Below are 23,416 nucleotides of genomic sequence, written 5' to 3'. Positions count from 1 at the left end.
GTCACAGTCGACTTTTGGTGTAGTCCAGCCTTCTTGCTCCAGATCTGACCTAACGGCGGCCGCTGCCTGTGTCTGTGTGCCGCCACAAGGTGGTGAGCTCTACTTTTTGTACTCGGCCAATCGCTGAATTTTCACATTTTTCTTTAATAGCTCTGGTCTGAATGAGACCAGATGGCCTGTTAATCACTGTCAGATCCAGTAAAGGCAAAAAGAACAAAATAAATAATTTAACTAAAATTAAGTAATAAAGTAACTTTACATTCTAATGCTAAACAAATCAATAAAGAACATTTAATCACTCATACATTGTCAGTATAACTATAGCACTCTAAACTCAAAGCTCATGAGATTTAGAGGGATCACTATGGCTCTGAACATATTTCAGTATTTAAAAAAAAAAAAAGTCAAGCCACTTCTTCGGGGCATCAGCTTTACTCCGAGCTAGCTGTTGAACGTTAAGTAATTTAATACCTCCGATATGAGTGATATCTGCCGACCCTACGCACGCTGTGTTTGCTCAGAAGACACATTTCACTGTGTGCTCACTTTAATTAGAGTACACACAACAGGCTTACACTATTATTACGCACAATAATTAGCAGAGATTGTCCTGGGGTGGTGAAAGGAGGAGCTCCATTAATTGAGTTCATAATTAATGTGAAATGGCGTGCGGTTTGAGCACAAACAGAACATGAAAAGATTCAGTGTGTGTGTGTGTGTGTGTGTGTGTGTGTGTGTATTTTGTGTGTGTTATTGTCGAGCATGTCTTTGGACTGCGGAAGGAAAGCTGCCAAAACCGGAGAAAAACATGCAATCATTCAAGGTCATTCAAGGTCATTCAAGGTCTTATGTGATCCAAAGGGTCAACCAAATCACATGTTAATGAAAGTATACTATTATATACTTCAGGGTAAATTCAGGGTTGGACTTGTATATGTATATGTGCACTTTGGAGGCCAAAATGACCTATTTTTTCATCCAAATGAAGTCAATTAAAACAATTAATTATCGTTGAATTTGCTGCAAAAGAAATTCCATTACTCAAAACTGATAATTAGCTCTAAAATGTGAAACAAAAGATAATTTTTGCCTGTAAATGCACTCTATAACCTGTAACCTTACACCGTGATTATAGTGACAATTCAGAATGTGGTCATTAATCATCAATTAGGACATCAATAATTTGTTATTTGTTTAAGTGTTACGGACTGGGACGTATTTTCCACCTTGATGTGTATTCAAGATGTTTGTTTGTTGCACCAGCTCCACTTACATTTACCATTAAACATCATTACAGCCCACTTTTGCCTCTTTTCCCTCCCTAAAAGCTCTTGTTCCTCCTGAAAGACCACTGAGGGATCATGTGTTAACCACTGCAGGAGTGACCGCCGTCTGGCTGTCAGATTAATGAGATTATTTAAAGAAACCATAAATGATCTGCCGTTTTTGCCCGTTCTTTGCCCGGCCCTCTTCCAGGATGAGGCATTGATATTATTACCGCAACACTTAGTGACATTTCCAGACGACGCTGGGAGGACGGGGATGCAAGTGTGACTGCACGGACGTCTCGCTGGCTTTGGATTCTCAGGTGTTGCAGTCAAGATGCTCGCCGGGTTTGTCTTCCTGCTCTTCCTCACAGGTAAGTTTGGACAATTGCTTGACATGATGCGTTCAGGGTAAAATCGCCAGCAGGTTAGATGAACTCATTTCCTGTGCATTTTAATTCAAAGACGTTGTCCTTTTTAAACTTGGAATATATTGAGCTCAGAAAGCTTGTTTTGTAAATGTGCATGTGTCTACTTGGGTTCATAGTGGAGGAATGAAAGACGAGTGCTTTCATAAAAATAATATGGAGAAAAATAAACAAGAAGAAGCAAAGGAAGCATATCAGTATTAAAAATGTCATTTATTTTCTAAAATAATAGGATTGCGCCTTGATTAGAACAACATCTATTCGCTGATAAATAGCAGACTGAGCCCCATTTGAACTCAAATTACAGCAACCATGCTCACATTTAAAAAATCATTATTGGACTGATGAGATGAAATGCCCACAGTTCAGCCGACGCCCATCTCAAAATGGCCTTTCAGTGACCACAAGCCCTGGATGTTACTGCAGATACGTGTGAGCTAATGTCTGATAATGAATCCATAAACACGTGCGTTTCGTCTAAATTACACGTAATTGAAGTGCAGTAAATCTGCAGCCACAGAAAGGTGAAAGCATGTTTGCTCGTCTCTTTCTGCTGTAGGTGCTGTTCAGCCTGAGCGTGACTGCAGTTATCAGGATGTTTTGAACCACCTGAATCTGACCAAGAACAATGAGCTGTATTCGATGACCCGGCCTGTTAGAAACTACAAGCGTCCCACGCGGGTTTACCTGGAAGTGGCGCTTTACGCCATTCTCGATGTGGTAAGTGATTAAAGCTCCAGTCGTCAAATATTCCAAAGACAATTAGCGTTGGTTTTGATTGGGCAGAATAGGCCACGCCCACTACCGATACTCTCTCAGTTTTGTTTGAATAGTACTTCTAGTTCCATCATCTTGAAATTAATTGGTTTTTCTTTTGAATGGGTTGTTGGTTAGATGCCCGATATATAGTCTGTGGTTACACACACGCTTGATTGAAGGGAACAGGCATTATGTGTTCCTTCAGCTGCTCTATTCTCAAACTTTGTATTTTGATACCTTGATTTATGTGTTAACAATAAACTCTGCTGTGCGACTGATGTATCGTCAGTAACTGCAGTTTTGACTTAAGCCAAAATACACTATTTGTATTTCCAAATTTATTTCATTTTCGGAGGGATATAAGACTGTGCTTCTGAGGTTTCTAGTTTGTCTGAAGTGTTGCTTTGGCTCATATTTCTCTGTTCACAGGTTGAGAAAGAGCAGAAATTCATCCCTTATGTTTGGACTGTCATGGTGAGTTCTTCCACTACATGATGGAGACTGAACTTCTGTTGTTTTATTTGTATTTTTTGTAATTTGTGTGTTGTTTCTCGCTTTGACTCTCGGCAGAGGTGGCGTAACGAATACATTTCCTGGGATCCGAAACAGTTTTGTGGAATTTCTAATATTTCTCTTCCCGCTGAAGCTTTGTGGAAGCCAGATCTCACTATTGAAGAAATGTAGGTGTGACACACACACACACACACACATTCCATCTGAGTATTGGTGCTTTGTTGACATCTCTAGTTGCGTCTATGTGTTCACGTGTGTGTTCTCACACAGGACAGAGAAGGACAAAGCCCCCCCGAGTCCTTACCTCACCATCAGTGACAAAGGGGACGTTGAAGTCCAGAACGACCAGGTGCTGGTGAGCACCTGCAGGATGCACGTTTACAAATTCCCCTTCGACACACAGAGCTGCAACCTCTCCTTCAAGTCCGTCATACACACTGGTGAGCGCTTGAGTCAATTGTGACCCGAATGCTTATTTGGGTGGAGAGGGAACTGATGTTCATTTTGTAAGCGGGTGCAGAAGAATGTAACTGAAGGACACATGTGGTCAGATTCCACCACGTATCATCCTCTCCTTCCTCGCCGTCTTACGCATCTCTTTTTACCGCCCTCAGCTCGGGACATTCGGCTCCAGCCGAGCGACAACTCGTCAGAAGCCACGGAGTGGTCTCGCGAGGTGATGCGGACCCAGTACGAGTGGCTGTTCATCAACATGACGGTCACAGCCAACAACGCCAGTGACATGGCGAGCCAAGACATCGTCATTTACACTGTATGTATAGCAAAAAGGGATGTACGTGGATAAAAAGATCTATTGCACTTCCATCTTCCATCTTCCATCAACCTTTACTTTGTTGCTTTACTGTTTTCTTCCACCTTCTTTTTCTTTTTCGCTCTTCCATCCTTTTTCTTCTTAAACTGATCTGATCTGAAAATATACAAATCCACCAGCAACTCTTCTGTCCCCCCATTTAACTGCTTTTTACACCAACATTTGTGTGTAGTGACTCTTCTACTGTACCTTCTTTTAACAACTGAGACATGATCACATCAGTGAAGATGACATTGTTGTTGCAAGCTGTGCACTACATAGTATTTAAAGTGGGATTATCAACCATCAGACACAAACAATCATTTCACAGATCACCATGAAGAGGCGGTCTCTCCTCTATATTGTCAACTTCCTGGTCCCCGTGCTGTTCTTCTTGTGTCTGGACTTGGCCTCCTTCCTGATCTCTGACAACGGCGGCGAGAAGCTCAGCTTCAAGGTCACCGTGTTGCTCGCCGTCACCGTGCTGCAACTCATTCTGAATGAAATCCTGCCTGCCGCGTCCAACAGGATTCCTCTCATAGGTAAAGCAGCTCAGGGTCGTTCCTTTGTTAGACTGAGTGTTTCGTCTCCAGTAACCGTGCTGCTTCCCCTCCCAGCGCTCTACTGCATCGGGGTTTTTGCTCTGATGCTGCTGAGCCTCCTGGAGACGATATTCGTGATGCATCTTATGGAGAAAGACTCCCAGGTCTCCCGAGACAACAAGGCAGCAAAAGAGCGTATCCGGCGGGATGACTGTAACTCACAGGGCAAGGCCAACTGTCACGGAGGTAAGCCCCGGAGTCGCATCAGCTTTTCAAAAGTTCAAAATTAGCCTTAAGAAAAACTTAACAGTCCTCAGGAGTTGCTAGACCTTGCTTAGAGATAAGTTGTTCCAAAAGTATTAATACCTTTAATTACAACATGCCAATGCCAGTACATTTTATACCAAACAATGTTGGTACTGTAGGAATGTTTTGTAATATATTTTTGAATTCATACGTTCATCTTAATCCTATTATTTAAAACTTGGGGAAAACTGTGCTTTCAGAGGTGCACGAATGTGTGCGTATCTATGACGGTTCTACGAGTGAAACTCCATCCCAACCGCCGCCTGTGGCCAAAGAGGTAATCACGATGAATATCAGCTGCTGATATTACAATCCATACTCGTACAAACATTCAAAACATTTCTTTTTTTTTTTACAGGGCAGCAGCAGCAAACTGATGGAGGAGTACCACGCCTTGGAGAAGCTCTCAGATGAGCTGAGGGACATGGAGAAAACTCTGACCCTGCTGCTCAGCGACAGGAAGGAAGAGGAGAAGCCCGGCTACTGGACCAGAGTAGCTCAAAAAGTCAACAGAGTTTTCTTTATTTTCTATATGACAGTGGTCAGTCTGTTTTTAGTTATTATCTTTATGAATTGGAAACAGACGTGAGAGTTGACTGTGACTGCCCACTGTCTCTTACTAATAGTCATGTAGTCCAGAGAGACTGCCGGGGGAGATTGTATATATATATTGTAGGAAAACCTGAGCACAAGGAGAAAAACCTTTTACCTAATGTGCATTTTTTTTTTTTGATTAAGTGGGAAAACCTGACTACCAGGAAAAAAAACCCATGCAGACACAGGGAGAATATACAAACTCCACACAGAGGGATGGGTGGAGGCATATTTACGTTGGAGGTGAGGAAGGACAGAGGTGAGGTAGATGGATGAAGGGTGCTACTGTCCGACCTAAGTTGAATAATCAGCAGCCTCCTCCACCTTTTTGTGGCCGTCATGCCTCTTTGTTCTGTGCATCTGAAGCTCAAGAAACCCTTCTTCTTCTGCTTCTCCTCACGTTTTTTCTCCTCCTTCTCCCGCTTGGCTTCCTTCTTCTTCTCCTTCTCGTGCATCTTGTCCTTCATCTTCTGCAGCACTGCCTGCTCGTCCTGGTTCTTTGTCCTGAAGAAGAAGATTCCTCTCCTCTTCTTCTTCATGTACAGACAGAGCTTCTCCAGGATCCTGTTGTCCTTCGTTGGCCAGGGCCTTTGTGAGCCTGTCCATTGATTTCCCCTGAATGCTGTGAATCTGTTCGACCAATGTCTCCAAGCTCTGGACTGTCTGGACCAGGTGTTTGTTCTCCTCCTCCTCCTTGTGTAGCTTTGTTGTCAACATTTCATTCTTGGACAGCTCCTTTTGGAACGTGTTTTCCAGTTCCTTTTTCTCGTCCTCCATCTGTTGGACTTTTGTCTCCAGCAGGAGGATTCTTGTCTCTGAGCTCTGCTGGGACTTGGCCAGGTCCTTTTCAGAGTGTTGCATCTTGAAGATGCAACGCTGAAAGAGGTTGAACTCTGCAGGAATTCATCCTGTTTTCTCACAAGCAGGTTCGTGTTCTCTGTGAGACAGACCCTCCATGTCTTTCCTGAGTTGCAGGATTTCATTGTCCCTCCGTTGGATCTGCAGCTCCTGCATCTGAAAAGATTTCATCAGGCGGCTGACTATCGACTCCTGCTTCTGCATGGTTTCGTAGCTCTTGTCTGTCTTCTCCTGGGTTTGAAAATGTGGATGAAACGTCTGGAGAATGAAATGCATGGAGGGGGTCGTTGCTGCATAATGAACATATCATTGAGTTACTGTTATGACTACCCACAGATGATTATCATTTAACTGTTTGAGCTGAAAGGCTATTTACACACTTATATATATTAAGTCTTTTCCGTATTTTGCAACTAGTGTTTGCATGTTTTACAGATATAGACAGTATGGACTGGTCTGGTTGTATTGTAAAATTCTAGTACGCTTATATAACATCTAATATTTATATGTCTTTATTTAGTGTGATATGCACAATCTATGTATCACATATTGGCATGACTTTAAACAAATAAATAGACACCCGGATTTCTTTTTTCACTCCTTATCCAAACACACACAAGTTCTTGTTTCTGTCAGTTGTGGGGACCACTGACTTCTGGGTCACTTGTGAGGACCGTCAAATTTGCATGGACACGATTCATTGGTGTGCTTGGCAGTACATGTTATTTTCATCTCCTTATCTCTGTGTGTGATTGCAGCATCTCTAATATGCACTTGATGTTCTAAGCTGTCTGATGGACCACTGTCTCACCATGGATGTTAAGGTAGAAACACACCTAAAATAGAAAGCTGAGCTATTTTACACAGAGCATGTTGGTGTCGCAGCTGGGAGCATTTTACCTTGACTTCTTCCAGTAATCTGTGACACCTGAGATTACTTGTATATTCATTGTGGAAGCAAGAATCAAACAGCTTTTTTGTTTGTTATCAAAATGAATGCACAGGTGGTTACGTGTCAGTAGTGTTGACCGTACCTGGGAGCTTTGTTGCAGAAGGTGTGTTTCCATTTTAAGGCTAATGAGATTAAAAAAATAATAATAAAGGGCTGGCCCATCCCTCTGCCAGTATAAGGCGGTGATATTATTATTGCTTTAAACAGTCGCGGAGAAGCCGGAGATGCTCGTCGACCTCTCGCAGTCATGATGCTTTCAGGTTTCCTCTTTCTGCTCCTCGTCACAGGTAAACTGGAACATTTCTGGATGATGTGTGGTGTGAATTGATGTTGCTTTTCCCAATACAATGGAGGTGAATTAAGTTTTCTTAAAATTAAATATATATAAAAAAACTTAAGCAATATCTCTTTCCACAGTGTGGTAAGCTGACAATTAAAAATTAATGAGGGAAAAGATGCTGCTGTTGAATTTTTTTTTAATTTCCATTTTACAAACAAATAAATCCCATTCACACTTTTTTTCTGTCAGATGGAAGTCCTTTCTTCAATTACTCAGAAAAACTGAAGAACTATCAGCACGATGAGGGAGGTATGTACAGAAAATAAACTACAAAAGTGCACAGTAATTATATGTTTTTAAACTTTTTTAGAAATGTTTATGTTTCTTGAAGCCCTTTTGGCCTAATAAAGGAACATGTAGGGATCACCAATTCAAGTAACAGTTACAATCTTTTGAACATCAAACCAGATTTCATGGCAATCTGTCCGACAGTTGTTGAGACATTTCTGGGCAACACTGATGGATTCTTCTCATATATAATATATAAATATATATTATGTATATATATTATATATTAAAAAGACAGAAGATATATTCATCTAATATTTTATTCTCGTACAGCTACTCTGCCCTTAATTGCCCCCGGGGACAAATTGTTTTTTAACTGAATTGAAATGGGATCTGAGGCAGGCTCTTCCTCTGGATGAAATTACAAAATGTACCTATAATTTTTCTCATGCTAATAAAGCCATGGTCTCGGCCTCATTCACATGAACAGAGGAGGGGAAATGGATTCGGCTATTATTGCATTTTACAATGTTTCAGGACCTAATGGAGGTGGTGTTTTCATTGTAGACTGGAAATCCTCCAACAGTGACTGCACCCATCGGGACGTTTTAAAGCACTTGAACATGACCCAAATGAATGAGAACGCCATGATCCGGCCTGGCAAAGCTGGATCCCCCTTGCGGGTAGACCTGGATGTGCTAGTCTATGCCATTTTAGATGTGGTAAGTAGAATTACGATTATCATTTTCTTTCGAGGAAGTTGTATTAGATCCATATCTCTGTTTGTCTGCGATGTATTATTGTATCTCCTGGGAAATTAGTCCATGGGCCAAGGAGCAAATGATTTGTTTTTGGTGATGACAGCACCACCATGTGGCCGCTTGTAGTTTTGACTCATTAGTATGTATCAGTAAATATTGGAAGTTCTGCTCTTTATCATAACTGAATTAGGATCAATAAAATACTGTTTAGTATCTGAACGATTCAAAGCTGTTTCATACAAACTCGTATGTTCACTCACTTGTATTTAAACTGTTTAATGTCAGTGCTCAAGGCCTCATATTTATTTTCCCATAGAACGAGAAGGAGCAGAAATTTGTTTCTTACATTTGGGTGGATGTGGTGAGTCACATTTGTGATTGAATTAATATCCACCACTCACTCTGTTGGGGAAACATCTGTTTCAATGCATTTCCGCTTGTTTTCCCTCTGTAGATGTGGAGGGATGAAGACTTTTCTTGGGATTCTAAAGAATTTTGTGGTATTTACAGAATTTATCCTCCTGCTAAAGCAATCTGGAAGCCAGATCTAACAATTGAAGAGATGTAAGTTGGATATGTGTGTGCAAAATGGTCAAACGTGTAGTTTAACATAGAACTAGTGAAGAGTATCCATAACTAAGCAATGTTTATCTAAATTTTAAACATAAGCAATAAGCAAAACCCCTCAGTGTATTTAATTGAGCTATTTGGTGCTTCTGAATTGAAGTTTTCATCTTTAAAAGGAAGATTGTGTTATTTATTTTTCATGAGTGACTAGTCTCACTTTTAAAGTATAATTGTGTATAATTGTGTAATTTCTTCTCAATGTTCATCCTGAATGCAAAGTTGTTACCGCCGTATTTTCTGTAGGTCTTCCTTAGCTGCCAGTGGCTGCCCTTTATTCAATTGGTTCCCAATAAAATGCAAAATATTAACATTGTAATTATGCAATAATGAAGTATTGCCAAATATTTTAATCAGTGTGAGTTTTATTGTACAAGGTGTGTGAACAAGCAGATTTGTGATATGATCAAACGTTTTCTATATTTAAAGAAATAATGGGAAAAACTGGGTGTGCCGTATACTATTGCAGATAGTGTATTATGTGTAAAAGTATTTGTTTGTTGTCATACAGGACAGAGAAGAACAAGGCTCTCCCGACTCCTTTCCTCATGCTGAGCTCATATGGCGGAGTCGTCCTCAGGAACCACATGGTGGTGGTCAGCAACTGCAAGATGAGAGTCTACAAATTCCCCTTCGATGTTCAGAACTGCAACCTCTCCTTCAAGTCCATCATACACTTTGGTGAGCGGTTAACCTCTTTTGCAAATGCATATACGTATATATTTATGTGTTTTTAATATGCTGTATAAACCTCACAGATGACGACGTGCAGTTAGATCAGTTAGTTGATTCCACCTGGACCAACTACTGGTCTCGCAGGATGATGACCCAGTCCGAGTGGCTCTTCATCAACATGAGCATACACAAGGAAGAAGTCAACAGCTTTGGCTACATGCAAAGCATGCTGGTCTACACGGTAAGGCATGCACGGTTGGAAAGTACACATTTATGTTCCGTTTCTAGTACATAACTGAAGTAGCACCATTTTGTGAGTCTCTATATTTTATTACATTTCCGCTGTTGTATAACATATTTTCTTTATTATCTGTAGTCACTGTAAACATCTTTTCACCCTTCACAGATCACCATGAAGAGGCGCTCTGCCCTCTACATCGTCAACTTCTTGCTGCCCATCATGTTCTTCTTTGGCCTTGACTTGACCTCCTTCCTGATCTCCGACGGCGGCGGCGAGAAGCTCGGCTTCAAGGTCACCGTGCTGCTCGCCGTCACCGTGATGCAGCTCATTCTCAATGAGATTCTGCCTTCCTCTTCCGACAGGATTCCCCTGATAGGTGAAGAAGCTGCAGAACCGTGTATATCTTGAGTCAACGTGTGGTTGTTTGTCCACATTGATGACGGTGCCTTCTCCCTTTCAGCCGTCTACTGCATTGGGATCTTTGGTTTGATGATGCTGAGCCTCCTGGAGACGATTTTGGTGATGTATCTGTTGGAGAAAGACGCCAAAGCAGATGAAGACCAGAACCTGAGTGAGTACGGTGGGGACAAACACAGTAAAGCCAACTTGTGTAACTGTTGTGGAGGTGAGATGAAGCTTAAATTCTACAAACCTCGTATTCGACTCTGCATTCGTTGAATCAAACATATCCTTGCAGAGTTGAAGAAGTGGACTCCCAGTTGCTGCATCTATGACGTGTCTGTTGAGGAAACATCTGAAGAGCTGTCGGTGGCCAAAGAGGTTAGAGTTGTGTTGTGAAGGACTCATTTATATTAACCACAATCACATTTAATCGTCTACCAAACCACGTCTGCAGGGCAGCAGCAGCCAGCAGACGGAGGAGTCCGATGCCTCGGAGAAGGTCGAGCCGGAGGAGGTGGAGAAACCACCGACTGTGTTCATCAGCAGGAAGGAGGGAGGGAAGCCCGGCTACTGGACCAGAGTCACTAAAATCATCAACAGAGTTTTCTTTGTTTCCTATGTCACGGCTGCCACTCTGTTTTTAATTTTTATCTTTTTAATGTGGATCAGTGCAGAAGATGAGTAGAGCTTAAGTCTAACAACACGATTACACCCAGAAAGCTTAAAGACATAATTTGCTATTTTTATTATTTACACATCTCACAGCCTCAATCTGAACATTAATTCTTTCTAAGGAAAAATCGTATTCTGTAAATCAAAAAAGCAGCTTGAGGACAATTAAATTAGGTTTCAACTACAGCTAAACTAAAAGATGTATTGGTTTCAACAGTAAACGGAAATATTTACTTTAACGAGGGTGTTCTTGGTCTGTTGCAGGTAGATACGTATTGACCTGTGTTGATGCTACATATTTGGATGATGGATCTCAAATACAGAGTCCTATTTTTGTTTTGTCTTCATCTTCATAATAATCTCATACTGATGAAATGGGTATACATCGAATTTCATGCATTTATAGCATCATAGTCTGTAGAAAGAATATACTTTAGAAAGAAGCATTTCTGTAAAGCATGTGTGTGTGTGTGTGTTTTCTTTTAGACAATGTATCCTCATTTTGCTGGAATAAATACATACAAAACAGTTATTTGGGTAAAGTTCATATTTATGTTATCAGATTTCACTTTACAATCAGTTTTGGTTTATTCTACTATATACTTAATGACACTTAATGATCTCCTACAGTTTAGCCTGGGACCGTGAGGTACCTGCAGGGGGAGACTTACAAACTCTGCTCCTCTGTAGCTGAAAGCAGAAGGAGGCAAGCAGAAGTGGCATGCAACATGCACTAGCTACACGCACTACTACCACAGTACTACTGCACTGACGCTTCACACGCACCCTGTGTGTTTACGACACACACACACACACGTCAAGTCTGTCATACAGTGAACATGACCTCGTTGTTGCAAGCTGTGCACTTCATAGTATTTAAAGTGGGATTATCAACCATCAGACAAACAATCCTTTCACAGATCACCATAAAGAGGTGGTCTCTCCTCTATATTGTCAACTTGCTGATTTTTTTTTTTGGTTTAGTGGGAAAAACCTGACTACCAGGGGAAAAAAATGCAGACACAGGGAGAAAATACAAACTCCACACAGAGGGACGGGTGGAAGCGTCTCTGTGAGGCATTTACATTGGAGTTGAGGAAGGACAGAGTGGAGGAGATGGAGGTGAGGTAGATGGATGAAGGGTGTTTTTTTTTCATATATACATAATATATATGTATATATTGTGGGAGCACCAGGAGAAAACCCTTTTACGTTGGAGGTTAGGCAGGACAGAGGTGAGGTAGATGGATGAAGGGTGCTACTGTCCAACCTAAGTTGAACAATCAGCAGCCTCCTCCACCTTTTTGTGGCCGTCATGCCTCTTTGTTCTGTGCATGAAGCTCAAGAAACCCTTCTTCTTCTGCTTCTCCTCACGTTCTTTCTCCTCCTTCTCCCGCTTGGCTTCCTTCTTCTTCTCCTTCTCGTGCATCTTGTCCTTCATCTTCTGCAGCACTGCCTGCTCGTCCTGGTTCTTTGTCCTGAAGAAGAAGATTCCTCTCCTCTTCTTCTTCATGTTCAGACAGAGCTTCTCCAGGATCCTGTTGTCCTCGAGGTCTTTGTCTTACAGCTCTCTGCTTCGTTGTCCAGGGCCTTTGTGAGCTTGTCCATTGATTTCACCTGAACGCTGTGAATCTGTTCAACCAAAGTCTCCAAGCTCTGGACTGTCTGGACCAGGTGTTTGTTCTCCTCCTCCTCCTTGTGTAGCTTTGTTGTCAACATTTCATTCTTGGCCAGGTCCTTTTGGAACTTGTCCTCCAGTTCCTTTTTCTCGTCCTCCATCTGTTGGACTTTTGTCTCCAGCAGGCGGATTCTTGTCTCCGACCTCTGCTGGGACTTGGCCAGGTCCTTTTGGAACTTGTCGTCAAGTTCCCTCCTCTGGTCCTCCATCAGTTGGACGTTCCTCACCCGGCTCTCTTCTTTCTCGGCCAGCTCTGTCCTCAACTCGGCTTCCAGAGTGTCAAACGTCTGGAGAATGAAATGCATAGAGGGGGTCGTTGCTGCATAATGAACATATCATTGAGTAACTGTTATGACTACCCACAGATGATTATCATTTAACTGTTTGAGCTGAAAGGCTATTTACACACTTATATATATTAAGTCTTTCCGTATTTTGCAACTAGTGTTTGCATGTTTTACAGATATAGACTGTATGGACTGGTCTGGTTGTATTGTAAAATTCTAGTACGCTTATATGACATCTAATATTTATACGTCTTTATTTAGTGTGTGATATGCACAATCTATGTATCACATATTGCCTTGACTTTAACAAATAAATAGACACCCAAATCTCTTTTTTCACTCCTTATCCAAACACACACAAGTTCTTGTTTCTGTCAGTTGTGAGGACCACTGACTTCTGGGTCACTTGTGAGGACCGTCAAATTTGCATGGACACGATTCATTGGTGTGCTTGGCAGTACATGTTATTTTCATCTCCTTATCTCAGGTTGAACTCTCCAGGAGTTCATCCTGTTTTCTCACAAGCAGGTTTGTCTTCTCTGTGAGCCGCTGAGACAGACCCTCCATGTCTTTCCTGAGTTGCAGGATTTCATTGTCCCTCCGTTGGATCTGCAGCTCCTGCATCTGAAAAGATTTCATCAGGCGAACTATCGACTCCTGCTTCTGTATGGTTTCGTAGCTCTTGTCCGTCTTCTACTGGGTTTGAAAATGTTTCCTCAGCTGGTCCACCTTGGAGTCCTCCTTCTGTATGGTTTTGTAGTTGATCGTATCTGTATTAGATTGTATCTCTAGATTGGACTTTCCTGCAACACCACAAATAAAGGATATGTTTGTCCAGTACCTGATAGATATTGTGCATAAAAATATAATCACCTGTTAACACAGTCAATGGCATTTCCTGTATTCTGGTGCATTTTAACATAGTTTGATACTTTTATCTGACTGTATCATGACAAAGCAATATGGGTTCATGTTGTAAAGTGGTTGGCTCCTGTCAGATCACATTTTCTGAAGAAGATGTGTTTTTTCTTTCAAGGTTTGAGAAGCGTCCTGTTTTCTTGTATTTCATGCCCTGGTGGAGTAACATTCATGTCATCTGGTTATGAAAACATCATACAAACGAAACAAACAATAAAGTTCTTTGGGCAAGAAACCATTTAGCAACTATATCGTAAGTGCTGATTTCCAAGAACACAATGCATACAAACCGCAGCAAAAGTGGCGTTTCATGGCAAATTGATCTGTTAACAGGCGAGGTAAGTAGTGAGGATGTTGCCAGTTCCTGGCAGCTTGGTTGCATTAGACTTGTTTGTATAATTTAGACTAATGAGAGGGTTGGTCTTAACGTCTGTTTATCCGTTTCCCAAGGAAAGGCAGTGATATTATTACTGCCACGAAGATTTCCAGACAACACAGAGAGGACGGGGATACTGGTCCTCTGTGCGCCATCATGCTGGCAGGTTTCCTCTTTCTGCTCCTTGTCAGAGGTAAGCCGGGACAATTCTGTATGCTGTTTGCAGGTAATTCAATACAATTAATTTGGTTTATGACACAGCACAAAGAAAATAACTAAATACAATAATAAGTAAAGCAATATCAATATGTGGATTATTCAGTTGCATGGATTTTTTTTAATCGCCTTTTTACAATGCTGTGAGTTTCACAAATAACATACCATTCACTCCCATTGTTTTAGGGTAGAGAGGAATATCTCACTGTCGATGTGTGTGTGTGTGTGTGTGTGTGTGTGTGTGTGTGTGTGTGTGTGTGTGTGTGTGTGTGTGTGTGTGTGTGTGTGTGTGTGTGTGTGTGTGTGTGTGTGTGTGTGTGTGTGTGGGTGGGTGGGTGGGTGTGTTTGTGTGTGCGCATGGAAATAATATTTGTTCTAAAGAGCTATATGTGATTTTCTGTCAGGTGGAAGCACCTTAAGTTACTCAGAGCAATCAGAGCTTTTGGACGATCAATCCAATGAGACCTCTGTGGAGGGTAAGTACAGGAAACAAACACTCCAAACATGAACTTGATGTCATAAGGACCTGAAAATGAATTCAGAGGACCTACACGCTTGTAATTTCTTCTAATTTGTAATTATCAAGAGAACATACTGACAAACATAACTCGAGCTCCAATTTAAAAGCATGAAAGTTTGCATTTACTTAAAACTAAACTAAAAAAAACTCTTTGATATAGGATGTTTTAATATTTGTCCAATAGATTCGACGGACAATAAAGACTGCAGTTATCAGGCTATTTTACGCCACCTGAATCTGAGCAACAAGGAGCTGTTCTTGTTGGTCCGACCTGTGAAAGATTACATAGAGTCCACACGGGTGTACCTCCAAATGGCCGTCTATGGCATCCTAGATGTGGTAAGTTTGAAATGAACTCAAAGTGTTCTATTTTACATTAAAGGCTGTGTATAAGGACAGTTCTTCTGCTGTGTATATGCTCAGCAACTGTGTGTTAATTGTGCAGCTGGAAAAATGTTCACACTCTGTATTTCTTTGTAGAGAGAGATTGACCAGACTTTTGTTCCTTACATCTGGATTTTTATGGTGAGCTCGACAGCAGTGTTGGATCCTTCTCACCCGTTCTTCCTTGCTGGAAACTTTGAATTGCATCTTTTCATTCTTTTTCTTGCTTCTCCATCCCCCTCTAAACCCTTGTTTTTGGGCGTAGGCCTGGGAAAATAAACACATTGAATGGAATCCAGCGGACTTTTGTAAACTTCACAGCATCGTAGTTCCTACTGGACTACTCTGGAAGCCAGATCTAATTATTGAAGAGATGTAAGTCTGAATGTATATGCATGACCTCACACTCACAAATCCACACACACAGCATTTATTTGGCGATACAGACCCATTTATGATAAACATTTTATTAAAAGTTTAAAAAAAAAACCTTTTATTGCATCTTGGGTTTGAATACAACAGTTTATCCCGCAAATTACATCAAGAATGAATAAAATGTAGGTAAATGTTGCACATTGGGGAAATTAGGGAATAAAGGAATAACAAATATGGGGGGCTTAATGTATGCCAAGTCATTTTTTAACTACTGAGTACTTACAGGGTACAAAAATATTACACAGTAAACTGTGCCAATAATGCAATAAATGTATTGATATTCGAGATAGGAAATGGTCCCACAAACTAGATCTTACTTGATTGCACTCAGAGTGTCTCTGGGGAGGCCATGCATTAAAAACAAACATGTTGCAAGTGTCTCTGGCAGAAGCCCGAATGTGAAGTTGAAGTTTTCCAGCTTTTTCGAAAAAACCATTAAAAAAAAATCCACAAATATTCTTCACGAATGCATTTTCTATAAGTTTCTATTTAAATTGCAGAATCACTTGCCGTCTTCTGCAAAAGACTAAAGACTCACCTGTTCAGACTTCAGACTGTTGTACTGCCTTGCTGAACAGCTACTACTTTACTCATAAGGACCTAACACTTGTTTTTATTTTTTCGGCAATGATATGTTGTGGTTTCTTTCTGTACTTACTGTAAGTCTCTTTGGACAAAATGCCCTAAATGTAAATGTAAATGTAAATTGTACGGGATAATTCTTTACATTGTAGTGTAATGAAGGTCCTAAATGCAAATTTGTCACCCCCTTATTCCCGGTACTGTACTTCTTCCATGGCCGACACTTAAGTAACATGCAGATACAGTATCTATTAGCGTTTTAATTGAAGAAACAAAGGTAGATTAAAGGAAACTCATAAGACTCAAAAAGTATGTGGCATCATTCCGGATAGGATAATGAAAAATACTCTGTGTGAAGAATAATGCTTTTGCCATAATGTGTGTTTGTTTTCATACAGGACAGAGAAAGACAAGGCCCCTCCAAGTCCTTATCTCACCATTAAAGCTTACGGTCTCGTGGAACTGAGGTACGACCTGATGCTGGTCAGCACCTGCAGGATGCAAGTTTACAAATTCCCCTTCGACATTCAGAGCTGCAACCTCTCCTTCAAGTCTGCTGTATACTCCGGTGAGCCGCCCTCTCACACACCGGCACATTCCTTCTTCGTCGACTCGATGGGAAACCTCACAGTTTCATTTTTATTTTCCCGCCTTAGATAAAGAAATAGAATTCGAAGCCATCCTTGACCATCGTGCGATCACAAAGTGGTCTCTCGAGATGATGCGGACCCAGTACGAGTGGCAGTTCCTCAGCATAACAGTCCAAGAGAAAACTGTCAACAGTATTAGCTACAACCAAAGCATGATTGTTTACACGGTAAGTATTGAGAACATTTTACTGCCAAACCTGGTTTCTTTCAGCAAAAATATATGTTGACTTCAATTGCTTATTTCAAAATCCAGCACTTATTATCATTGTGTTAGTGGCCAACTTGCCATTAAGTCCAATATTTACTCCAATTTTTGCTCTGTTTTTGGTCTCAACCGACTCCTGAGGGAAATATCTGTCCCTCATTGAAAAACCAACCACCTGATCCTGAAAACGTTCACAGATCACCATGAAGAGACGCTCTGCCCTCTACATCGTCAACTTCTTGCTGCCCATCATGTTCTTCTTTGGCCTGGACTTGGCCACCTTCCTGATCTCCGACAGCGGCGGCGAGAAGCTCAGCTTCCAGGTCGCCCTGCTGCTCGCCGTCACCGTGATGCAGCTCCTTCTCAACGACATCCTGCCTTCCACTTCTGACAGGATTCCTCTGATAGGTGAAGGAGCTTTGCACTGCAAACATATACTGAGTCAACGTGTGGTTATTTGTCCACATTAATGACTTCTCCCTCTTAGCCGTCTACTGCATTGGGATTTTTGGTTTGATGATGCTGAGCCTGCTGGAGACGATTTTGGTGATGTATCTGTTGGAGAAAGACTCCCAAGAAGAAGAAGAAGCGGACGAAGACCGAAGCCTGAGTGAGGACGGCAGGGACAATCTTGGCAAAACCAACGGCCATTACTGCTGTGGAGGTGAGATTCAGCATAACGTATACAAACCTGTGAATTTCAACTCAAATCTATTGTTGTGCTACTATTATATTAATCTGATTCAATGCTCACATTTACAACTTGTAATACATCATTTTGAATATGCAACCGTCTTTGTGTCCTGTCAGAGTTGAAGAAATGGACTCCCTGTGCTTCTGTCTGTGACGTGTCTGCTGATGAACCTTCATCTGAACTGCTGTCGATGGCCAAAGAGGTCAGAATCAGGTTTTAAAGTGTTGGTTTAATTAAAAAAACAAAAAACATATAAAACAAATTATATCAAGAGTTTGTTCAGAGTGACCACGATTCTGTTTCTGGGAAAAGACGTTGATAAAATATAAATTGTCATCACAACGGACACAAAACAGGTACGTCCCATGTAGTCGTCTCTTATTGTCTCATTAACTGCCGGTCCACGTCTGCAGGGCAACAGCAGCACACTGACGGAGGACTCCAACGCCTTGGAGAAGATCTCAGATGAGCTGAAGGAGGTGGAGAAAACGCTGAGTCAGCTCATCAGCAGCAGGAAGCCCGGCTACTGGGCCAGGGTGACTAAAACGATCAACAAAGTTTTCTTCGTGTGCTACATCGCAGTGACCACTCTGTTTTTAGTTGTCATCGTTTTCATTTGGACCGTTGCAAAAGATGAGTAGTACCAACGAGATTAAAACTGTACTTATCCTACTAATTCAGGTCTAAACCACAGAAATAAATAATCCATTGTGGCTATATACTCTGTACTAGCATGTGACACCAGTCTGGTTGTAAAGTAAAGTTATATATGCCTTTGATATGTAAAATGCAAAATATATTATTATTTAAGTGTAGCTCTTATAATTCATATGAGGTTCTCTTTTGTGGAAATGCAATGTAGTAAATGCCTTTGAAGTGTTGCTGTTTGCTTATACTAAACATATATATTTCAAGTGTTCATTTTCTAAAAGTACTCTGTGCTTGTGTTTCCCAATCGAAGTCCCCGTGATTGTTTTTTCGGCTGGTTGTCGCTTATATGTTGAGCTTTTGTCGACTTTTCTCTGTAGTGACGATCATGGTTTTATTCACAACATTAAAATAAATCCCAGTCCTGGGTTTTGAGTGTATTCGTGTTGGCCTGTTAGTTTTCTAGTGCTGGTGTCCTAATTCATAAAGAGCTCATTGCTGCCCTGAACCGCCACAAGGAGCAGCAGTGAACCCACAAAAAGGGTGAAATTATGTTTCATCAGAAGTGTTTTTTTAACAGGAATTATTGGGTATTACAAGAGGAAAACACTTCAAGGATTAAGAGCAGTTGGTCAGTTGGGAAAATGTATGGGGAGATGAGTTGAAAAGCAGGGATGTTGTTTGGCATCTTAAACCTGAAGGTCACGACCCCCCTGCCCTCGACCGTTTCAGTAAGAAACAATTCTTTGTGGAGGAGTACAGAAGTACACCCTGAAGGATCTACATCTGGGTGGGAGCTGCTGACTTACACGACTGAGATAAAAAAAAAAAAAAATCAAACCAAAGGGTTGGTCATTCGCTTCGCCCAGCCCTCTCCCAGTGTGAGGATAATATTTCGAATCAGCACATTTGCTCACAGACCTTGGATTGTTATCGGTGCTGCACTTGAGATGCTTTCTGGCTTCTTCTTCCTGCTGCTCCTCCTCCTCACAGGTAAGTTTCCTTTCATCCTGTTGACCTCAACGTGAACAGCTTTAGTGGAATTAATTCAGGAAAAAATCTCGATTTAGAGTAAAGTTTTTGTCTAAACAGTTAAATAAACAGTTAATGAAAAAAAAACTCAAACTGTCTGCATAGCTAAAGCACTAATTGGAAAATATTTTACTTTTTTTTAAGTTTTTAAGCTCAGCTCAGACTGGCAATATTGCTTATTAGGGTATTACAGCTCATTATTACATTAAAGAGGGACACGTGATCGCAAAAATTCTGTTGCCAACGGCTCTTCAATTTGTTGCAACTGTGATGGATTTTTCCAGACAGCTCTAAGTGCTGCTGGCCATTATTGTATTATCATGCATTTGCTGGTAGATGGATCTCAAATGGAGAGCCTCATTAGACTCAGGTGACTAGTAAAACAAACATAATTTAGCGGTCGAGTATCTGAGCTGGTGCTCTACATTACCGGCCTGCCAACTGTGATCACAAGTACCAGATATTATTTTATTATTTTTTATTATCGAATTGATGAAAAACTTCAGAAAGCTAAATTCAGGAGCAGTGAGCGTTGTGAAGTTGTAATTTGACACATTGGCGTCTGCATTTCCGTGTCCTGATATTCTTAGCTGTGGACGGGGAGTCCTCGGAGACGGTGTGCAGCTATCAGGATATTTTAAACTACCTGAACTTGACCAAAGACAATGAGCTGTACTCCATGACGCGGCCTGTCAAAGACCACAAACACCCCACCCGGGTATCCCTGGAGGTAGTGCTCTATGCCATTCTAGACGTGGTGAGTAAAGTGGGATTTCACATATAAGTTGAATTTGCTGTCTGTTCATTCATTTGAACGTTTTCCACACATATTTGTTTGTAGAGGGAGATTGACCAGGCATTCATTCCTTATGTTTGGATTTTCATGGTGAGTTTTCTCTGAGAAAATAATTTTTCGAATAACTTGTTTGATAATTTCCGATCATATTCCTGACTTCCCACTTGTTTGCCTCCGTAGAACTGGCAGAACGAACACATTCACTGGGAACCAAATGACTTTTGCGGTATTAAGACCGTTTCTCTTCCGACCGAGGTTTTATGGCAGCCGGATATAACTATTGAAGAAATGTAAGTGTGAATCAATGTTCATGCACTCGCACTCACACATCCACATGTTTAAAACGGGCAATTAAAGTGCCACCCAGAATATCATGCATTTGGCTGCAGCAGAATGAGAGTTTAGCCGTGGACGGACACAGAGCTGCACGCCCACTCACGCACACAAAATGGTGAATTGCTGTCATAATTCTGTGTCTGTGTGTGTGTGTGTGTGTGTGTGTTATCATACAGGACAGAGAAGGACAAAGCCCCTCCAAGTCCTCATATTACCATTAGCAGTAATGGTTTGGTCCACGTTCAGGACGACCAGGTGCTGGTGAGCACCTGCAGGATGCACGTTTACAAATTCCCCTTCGACACACAGAGCTGCAACCTCTCCTTCAAGTCCGTGGTACACTCTGGTGATGAGCTTCCTGGTTCACTCTTTTATAATTACGGTTTATTTATACATACATTCTGTGTTTTGTTGACCCCGGAGGAAACCTCTGTTTTTATATTTCCCAGTCGCAGAAATCCAGCTCGTTCGCCTTCACAACTCGTCACAGGCCACCGAGTGGTCTCGCGAGGTGATGCGGACCCAGTACGAGTGGCTGTTCATGAGCGTGGCGGTCACCAACAGAACGGTTGACATGTTTGATTTCAGACAAGATGTGATGATTTACACTGTAAGTAAGTTTATTGCATCATTGCTGAGGTTTATTATTTCCTCAAACATGCTGGAGTAGGAACCACCTGACCCTGCACATCATTTCACAGATCACCATGAAGAGGCGGTCTCTCCTCTACATCGTCAACTTCATACTACCCGTCCTGTTCTTCTTGTGTCTGGACTTGGCCTCCTTCCTGATCTCCGACAGCGGCGGCGAGAAGCTCGGCTTCAAGGTCACCATGCTGCTCGCCGTCACCGTGATGCAGCTCCTTCTCAACGACATCCTGCCTTCCTCTTCAGACAGGATTCCACTGATAGGTAAACGTATCGCCTTTTTAATGAACTCTCACTGATGATATGCTGATTCAGTGTGTGGTCATGTGTCCACATGGATGATTTTCTCCCTTCAGCCGTCTACTGCATCGGGATTTTTGCTCTGATGATGCTGAGCCTCCTGGAGACGATCCTGGTGATGCATCTGATGGAGAAAGACTCTGCATACGAGTGCAGAGGTGAAGAAGCTACATAAAGGAGTTACTCTCTGAATACACATTTATAACTTCTAATACTGGATCCTGTTTGTCTAACATGTCTGTCCAGGGCAGAAGAAATGGACTCCGTGCATCGCCCAGGCTTCTGCTGATGAAACACCAATTGAACAGCTGAAGGTTGGGCTTACGTTGCACAGAAATGTCTAATTGTCTGCACCATTTGTGAACGTTGCAGGTTAAATCGTGTTGCATGTGCTACATGTTACAACTGGCAGTGCTATCTTTTCTTTGCATGTTTTCTTTTAATCTCGCCGATTAACCACTGACTAAACAAACGTCTGCAGGGTCGCAGCAGCCGGCAGACGGAGGACGAGCTGAGCGAGGTGGTGAAAACGCTGCTTGTGCTCCTCGACAGCAGGAAGGAAGAAGGGAAGCCCGGCTACTGGACCAGAGTCACCAAAACCATCAACAAAGTCTTCTTCATTTTCTATGTCACAGCTGCAGGTCTGTTTTTAGTCTGCATGTTTTCCCACTGGAATAATGCACAATAATGACACGTATGATTGAGAGTTCCCTTGTTATTACTTCCACTACTAAATGTCTGACTATACAGACGTTAAATGCATTTTTGCTGTATCCTGCATCACCAGAACAGGTTAGATATAAAACTAGTCCTTTAATAGTGATGTTTGCATGTCTTATTCTGTTTTAGCCTACGACCCTAATCTGATTTTTACACTGTAACGTCATTACGTAGCAGATATATTTGATATGTGTTGAACACAATGCTATTCAATGAATTCACCAGATGCATAATAAAAAGATATGTAAAATAAAGGATGCACTTTGTGGTGTATTTTTCTGAAAAGTAAACTCTTCTTATATCAACTGCCTCGTTTAACAACCAAAGGGCTTTGCTCCATAGACTCTCAGACAATCATGTTAGAGATTTTCCTCATTTTTAGACTGATGGGTGCAGACAGACGGAGAAAATGGAGAACTTTGAATAGTAGAATGTCTGTTTGCCGTCAGGAGAAACCTGCACAGAGAGTTAGCAGTGAAGGACAGGAAACTTTAGCCAAAATGTTCCTAAACAGTAGTGGATGCAAATAAACAAATTATTAACTTATCGGCCCCCTTAAAAAAGAGCAAAAACAATCGAACGCTCTCCATAAATTGACAAGACGGTTAGTCAATGAAATTAAGACGGGAACAGTGATTTCACGTCTTTCATCCATTGTCTTCCATCTTGATCGCCAGGTGCAGTGGGGGTTCACCTTCACACTGATTCGTTGGCTTTCGCTTCTATCTATCATGTTAGTCGATCAGTTTGAAAAGCTGGAAATATCCCTTGAAATGCATATTGAAGATCCTGTCTGTTTCTCTGTGAAATCGTTTCCCCCCCCAAATATTCTATATGATATTTATTCAGGGATTGACTCCCTTGTAAGATGAACACACAGTTGGCCTTAGATGACTGAGACAATAACAAGCAAACAAGTATAATGGGTTGGTCCGCGGTTAGCCCATCCCTCTTCCGGTGCGAAGACGAGCCTCTGGTAATTTTTCCGAACAGTACGTTTGCCGTTCAAACCTCTCACCG

At 41.6% G+C, this 23,416-nt stretch overlaps 3 protein-coding genes across 3 annotated transcripts; all 3 read left to right on the top strand.

The window, feature by feature from the left end:
• Positions 1-1,589: 1,589 nt before the first annotated feature.
• Positions 1,590-5,213, top strand: LOC311008480 (5-hydroxytryptamine receptor 3A-like; the record flags this gene model as incomplete). Its single annotated transcript, XM_084002169.1, has 10 exons — positions 1,590-1,639; positions 2,253-2,413; positions 2,882-2,926; positions 3,023-3,132; positions 3,236-3,405; positions 3,580-3,737; positions 4,108-4,318; positions 4,394-4,564; positions 4,825-4,901; positions 4,983-5,213. The coding sequence occupies exons 1-10, from the start codon at positions 1,603-1,605 to the stop codon at positions 5,211-5,213; spliced, it is 1,371 nt and encodes a 456-aa protein (XP_083858295.1). The 5' UTR covers positions 1,590-1,602.
• Positions 5,214-7,299: 2,086 nt separating this feature from the next.
• LOC311008479 (5-hydroxytryptamine receptor 3A-like) lies at positions 7,300-11,250 on the top strand (the record flags this gene model as incomplete). The annotated part of the gene is made up of 12 exons (XM_084002168.1): positions 7,300-7,315; positions 7,558-7,617; positions 8,164-8,318; positions 8,674-8,718; positions 8,812-8,921; positions 9,493-9,662; positions 9,740-9,897; positions 10,063-10,273; positions 10,358-10,468; positions 10,595-10,677; positions 10,754-10,900; positions 11,236-11,250. Exons 3-12 carry the CDS (start codon positions 8,220-8,222, stop codon positions 11,248-11,250), a joined length of 1,149 nt encoding a protein of 382 aa, XP_083858294.1. The 5' UTR covers positions 7,300-7,315; positions 7,558-7,617; positions 8,164-8,219.
• Positions 11,251-14,364: 3,114 nt separating this feature from the next.
• On the top strand, positions 14,365-22,613 carry LOC311008478 (uncharacterized protein). The gene is made up of 21 exons (XM_084002167.1): positions 14,365-14,423; positions 14,851-14,922; positions 15,151-15,305; positions 15,447-15,491; positions 15,616-15,725; positions 16,766-16,935; positions 17,024-17,184; positions 17,420-17,630; positions 17,710-17,886; positions 18,033-18,118; positions 18,330-18,556; positions 19,297-19,328; positions 20,187-20,353; positions 20,438-20,482; positions 20,573-20,682; positions 20,905-21,074; positions 21,178-21,338; positions 21,430-21,640; positions 21,733-21,834; positions 21,923-21,990; positions 22,158-22,613. Exons 1-21 carry the CDS (start codon positions 14,387-14,389, stop codon positions 22,362-22,364), a joined length of 2,724 nt encoding a protein of 907 aa, XP_083858293.1. The 5' UTR covers positions 14,365-14,386; the 3' UTR covers positions 22,365-22,613.
• The last annotated feature ends 803 nt before the right edge of the window (positions 22,614-23,416 follow it).

Source organism: Eutrigla gurnardus (assembly GCF_963514095.1).
Source record: "Eutrigla gurnardus genome assembly, chromosome: 22".
Taxonomy (NCBI): domain Eukaryota; kingdom Metazoa; phylum Chordata; class Actinopteri; order Perciformes; family Triglidae; genus Eutrigla; species Eutrigla gurnardus.
This window is presented reverse-complemented; position numbering and strand designations above follow the sequence as displayed.